The following is a 5,382-nucleotide window of genomic DNA, read 5'->3' on the forward strand; positions in this document are numbered from 1 at the left end:
AAAAAAAAAAAAAAAAAAAAAATTCTGTTTTGTCTGGTAAGTGAAAATGCTACCATAAATGGGGGCACTTCCCTCAAAATAGTTTCCTCTGAAATGTTCTGTTAACTGAATTAGCATTTCAGTAATAGAAGCCCATGATCTTTCCTCTATTTTACTTTTCTTTGCCTTTTTATATTGAAGATTTAGTAATTTGTTAAGCATATTTAGTATGCTGTGGAGATAATGCACGGATCTATATATATTGAGTTCTTTTTCTTTTTAAAACAGATGAGCTTTGATCCAAACCTTCTCCACAACAATGGACACAATGGATACCCCAATGGTACTTCAGCAGCACTGCGTGAAACGGGGGTTATTGAAAAACTGTTAACCTCTTACGGATTTATTCAGTGTTCAGAACGTCAAGCTAGACTTTTCTTCCACTGTTCACAGTATAATGGCAACCTGCAGGACTTAAAAGTAGGAGGTAATCTGTCACTTCTCCTTTTTTTAAAAATGTAATCACAAAATTTCCCTTGTGTATCCACTTTTTCATGAGAGTGTTTTCCAGAGTGTTTTAAAGAATAAGTTTCTTTAGTTGTCCTGATGTTTGTCTGTATAAATGAGCAGATTCCTAATTTCCATTGTGATGGTGTCTTTTTGTGGGGTGAACAACTAATTGAAAGATGTTTTTACAATAGATGGGAGATTTAATTGTTGTCCTCCCTAATGTGACTGTTGATGTATTAGATTTTAAGCCAGTAAATATGTTATAGCTATTGTAGCGTTACTTAAGATTATTCTACCAAGTACTGTTTTTGATAGTGTCTAAAAGAAAATGACTTAGAATGTCACCATTTGGTCTGTATGGAAATTCGCCTCAACTGACACCATAGAAATGACTTTCACATATGAAAATGGCCTATTAAAGGACTGAAGTTATAAGGTCTCTGTATTTTTTATAAAATATCTCCGAGTAATGAAATCAGTATAATGTAGCTAACGTGGATATTTGCTATACCAAACACTTAAGGTGCATGCTACAGGTGTGTTACTTTAACTAATCCTCACAGCATTCCTGTTAGGACTTGTTCTCATTTTACACATGAGGCAACTAAGGTACAGAGAGGTTTAAGAAAAACTTGCTGAAGGTTATGATTCATATATTTTTAATAAGTATAAATGGCTATGAAAATTAAGGCTAAGAGTTGCTATTCTGGTGTAAGGCAGTGGATCTGAAGCATTATAAGACATTGATAAAACACAGATTGCTGTGCTTGGGCTTCAGAGTTTGTCTTTCAGTAGGAGGTTAGGCCCAGGAATTTGCATTATCTACAATGGCAAATTCAATGATATTGATGCTACTAGTCCAGGGGTTACACTTTTTGAAAACCACTGCTCTAAGGCAGTGCAAGTGCTAAGTGTAACTTAGAAATGAGAATATCATTTTGCAAAAATTAGTCCAAATACAGCACATCTTTTATTTTAGATGATGTTGAGTTCGAAGTATCATCTGACCGGCGGACTGGGAAACCGATTGCTGTTAAACTGGTGAAGATAAAACCAGAAATCCTCCCTGAAGAACGAATGAATGGACAAGTTAGTCACCTTGATGCTTTGTGTTTTCTTAGGGCCCTGCATTTGGATATCTTTCACATTAGAAAAGGAAGATTCTCCCCATCTCCTCAGTTTGCACGCAAGAGAGCTATAGTATATAAAGATTGCTATTTTAAAATTATTTCAAAAGCACTGGCATTTCTTGACCCAAAATAAAAATATGGTCAAGACTCAATTTGGGTTTTTACATATAACTTTAAGTCTATACTTACAGTCAGTTTACGTACTGTAAGTTTGAAACTTGGCAGCATGGCATCCTCTTGTGGATCATATTAAAATGCATCCCTGTATATAGTATAGAGGATATTAAAATTCAGTTTATATTGCACAGTGCTGCTCCTGAAATGATTAGCAATGGAAATTTTTTTTTTTTTTTGACTGGTAGGTTGTGTGCGCTGTTCCTCACAACTTAGAGAGTAAATCTCCAGCTGCCCTGGGTCAGAGTCCAACAGGGAGTGTATGCTACGAACGTAATGGGGTAAACTTGTGTATTTTTCTTAAACCTTTGCCTGATCCACCATGTGATCTATAAGCGTACTTTAAAATTCAAAATAGAAAACATAAGCTGCAGTTGCTAAAATCAGTTTCGGATTTGGTTTCTAAGAGGCTTCAAGTGCAGCATAATAAAAAAAATTAAAAAGAAAAATCCATAGGACTTCCAAGTGTCTTAGCTTGCCCAAGTGTGACCTTAGTTAGAACATTAAGGTAAAATGCTCCTTTTAATCACTTTTTGGGGGTTGTGGGGGGGGATCTTTTTTCTGGTTCCTTTTAAACACTAACTCCAGCTTTTTTGTTTGGAATGCCTTACACAAAATTGTTTTTTTTTTTTTTAAATGTAACTACAGTCTCTGGGCAAATGCTTCTGTGTGTTAAGCTTTTTGAAGTTGGATTCCGCTCAGCTGTGGACTCGCAGAAGTCATCAGCATCATGGAGGGGAAGTGTGTGTTTATATGAATAAAACAACTTGTCAAAAAGTAATTTTAAGAAATTTGGCTTAAAATGCCAGTATAGAGGTATTTAAGTAAATTAACAGTCTACAGTGAATATGCATCCTGCCAAGATAGTAATAATAACTTATTAATTCACAGGAAGTGTTTTATCTGACTTACACCCCTGAAGATGTCGAAGGGAATGTTCAGCTGGAAACTGGAGATAAAATAAATTTTGTAATTGATAACAATAAACAGTAAGTTCTTTTAAGAATGTTCCCACCTAAGTGATTCTTCCTGATATTTTCATATTAAGAAATTTGAAGTGAGTTAAAAACTCGACTTGTAAATCTAAATAGTTTACATGATCTAAGTATTTTATGGTGGGTGTCATGCCTGGGGTCAGCAATAGGAAGGCAATTAAAACATGGTCAGAGCTTTTAAGGGGCTATTCTATAAGTCAGTAAAATTTTGCAAGCATTTGAGAGTGCTTGAGGTAAGTTTTGAGGTAGACTGTAACATCTAGAGTAGTAGTTCTCAACCTTCCTAATGCTGCGGCCCTTTAAGACAGTTCCTGTGGGTCACGACCCACAGGTTGAGAACCGCTAATCTAGAGAGATGAGATGAAAAAGCATTGTGGGTAAAGGAAAATAGAAGTTTGAGTTGATTTAATTGACTAGATGATAGAAAGGTGAACTTTGAGTGTTCTCTTATAATTGTAGGAACCTTTGAAGGATTTAAAACAAGGAAATATGGTTGGTTTACATCTGTGGAAATGGTAGACTTTTGGAGAGTTGGGGATACTCTAGAGACAGTGATATGAGAGTTAACATGAAAGCTAGGAGCCAAATACACATAGGCTAGGATGGGTGAAGTCAAATCACTTTGGGAAGATAAAATCAACAAGATTAATAAGTGATTAATGACCAAGATGAGGTGGCTCACGCCTCTAATCCTAGCACTGTGGGAAGCTGAGGCAAGTAGATTGCCTGAGCTCACAAGTTCAAGACTAGCCTGAGCCAGAGCGAGACCCCATCTCCAAAAAAATATATATAGCTGGGTGTTGTAGTAGGCACCTGTAGTCCCAGCAACTAGGGAGGCTGAGGCAAGAGAATTGCTTGTGCCCAGGAGTTTGAGGTTGCTGTGAGCTGTGAAGCCACGGCACTCCGCTGAGGGCGACAAATAAAAATGATAGAGTTGTGGTTAGAATTAAAGAGAGCTCCTAATGTTATTTTTTTGTCCTAGTCTACTGGTCAGATGATGACATTAACTAGGCTGAGAAGATGAAAGAACTCTGAGTAGGAGAAGAATTCTATTTTGGCAATTTCTGTTGGAGGTGTCTGGTATATTTGTGTAGAGATATCAAATCGGCACTTGCATGTGCATGGTCTGAGACATGGAAACTAGAAATGGGCAGGAAATAATAGCTGTAAAACTCATCAGCAGAAGCCGTTAAAGTGTAGTTAAGAAAGCACAGGGAGATTTATTTTTATTCTGAAGTGGGAGAGACAAGATAAAAGCAGAGAAGGAAGTTAAAATGTTAGAAGTGTGATTTATGATAGCATATGAAGGTACAATCCCAAGAGCATGAGTGGAATTACTTGGCTTAAACCAGGCATCCTCAAACTACGGCCCACAGGCCACATGCGGCCCACCTAGGTCATTTATCCAGGCTGCCAGGTGTTTTTGCCGCCCCTGCCTGTTCTGCTTAGCAGCCGACTCGTCTCAGGGCCTGCAGTCTGGTTCTCCAATGGTCTGAAGGACACTGAACTGGCCCCCTGTTTAAAAAGTTTGAGGACCCCTGGAAACCTTACCTTTTGCAGAGCTAAGAGGAATAAGATTGAATTGTAGGTTTGGGGATATTATTAGTTCAGTCTGAAGGCCTCAATTTAATGTGAAGTAGGAAACAAGGGGATAGGGCTTAAGTTTGAGGAGGGAGCCACAGAAGGTTTTTTTTTGTTGTTTTTTTACCTTTATTAAGTTCTTATATGTACCAAGCACTTGTATTCAATACTTTATGTATAATTATTAATCCTCAGAACAGCCTTACCTGATAAGTTTCTTCATCTGTAAAAATGTGAGGTCTAAATTCTGACAGTTACTTGCCTCAGTTCATATAGCTTTTAAATATTAATAGTAGACATTTAAATCCCCATCTGCTTCTAAAGCAGTGGTTCTCAACCTTCCTAATGCCACGACCCTTTAATACAGTTCCTCGTGTTGTAGTGACCCCTAACCATAAAATTATTTTCGTTGCTAGTGAAAATAATTTTATGATTGGGAGTCATCACAACATAAGGAACTGTATTAAAGGGCCGCAGCATTAGGAAGGTTGAGAACCACTGCTCTAAAGTGTTTTCACTGCAGTAAGTTACAAAGCAAGTAGAATGTTTCTGGTGCCTTGTTAGACTGTTAAATTTTTGAAATCAAAAGCCAGATTGGGTTGCCATTTGTCCATGAAGAATTAAGGGAAATAGTTGCATGGTCGAAAGCCCTTTCTCTTAAAGCATTTGTACCAACAGTACTAACTTTATTTTATGACTGTTTACTGTTTATGAAATAATTAATGAGCCCGCTACTAGCCCCATTAATTTACTTAGCTCTGTATCACTAGTACCTTAGATTATACCCTTTGGTAACTAAAATGTTTGGGCGGCACCTGTGGCTCAGTGAGTAGGGCACCAGCCTCCCATGTACTGAGGGTGGCGGGTTCAAACCCAGCCCTGGCCAAACTGCAATAAAAAAATAGCCAGGTGTTGGGGGGGGCGGTGCCTGTAGTCCCAGCTACTCTGGAGGCTGAGGCAAGAGAATCACCTAAGCCCAAGAGCTGTGGAGGTTACTGTGAGCTGTGACGCCA

At 38.0% G+C, this 5,382-nt stretch overlaps 1 protein-coding gene across 4 annotated transcripts in view; it reads left to right on the top strand.

Moving 5' to 3' along the window:
- The window catches only part of CSDE1 (cold shock domain containing E1), a 36,950-nt gene that overhangs the window by 14,576 nt on the left and 16,992 nt on the right, over positions 1 to 5,382 (top strand). For 2 of the 4 annotated variants that reach the window (XM_003793836.2, XM_023515464.1), the window contains 4 exons: positions 268 to 466; positions 1,469 to 1,578; positions 1,982 to 2,074; positions 2,685 to 2,782. In XM_003793836.2, the coding sequence (XP_003793884.1) occupies positions 268 to 466; positions 1,469 to 1,578; positions 1,982 to 2,074; positions 2,685 to 2,782 (500 nt within the window). The remainder of the gene's footprint in view (positions 1 to 267; positions 467 to 1,468; positions 1,579 to 1,981; positions 2,075 to 2,684; positions 2,783 to 5,382) is intronic. The other 2 variants (XM_003793835.2, XM_023515463.1) reach the window with 1 other exon arrangement.

The sequence above is a fragment of the Otolemur garnettii genome, unplaced genomic scaffold (assembly GCF_000181295.1).
Source record: "Otolemur garnettii isolate 467f Iridium unplaced genomic scaffold, OtoGar3 scaffold00073, whole genome shotgun sequence".
In the NCBI taxonomy this organism is placed as follows: domain Eukaryota; kingdom Metazoa; phylum Chordata; class Mammalia; order Primates; family Galagidae; genus Otolemur; species Otolemur garnettii.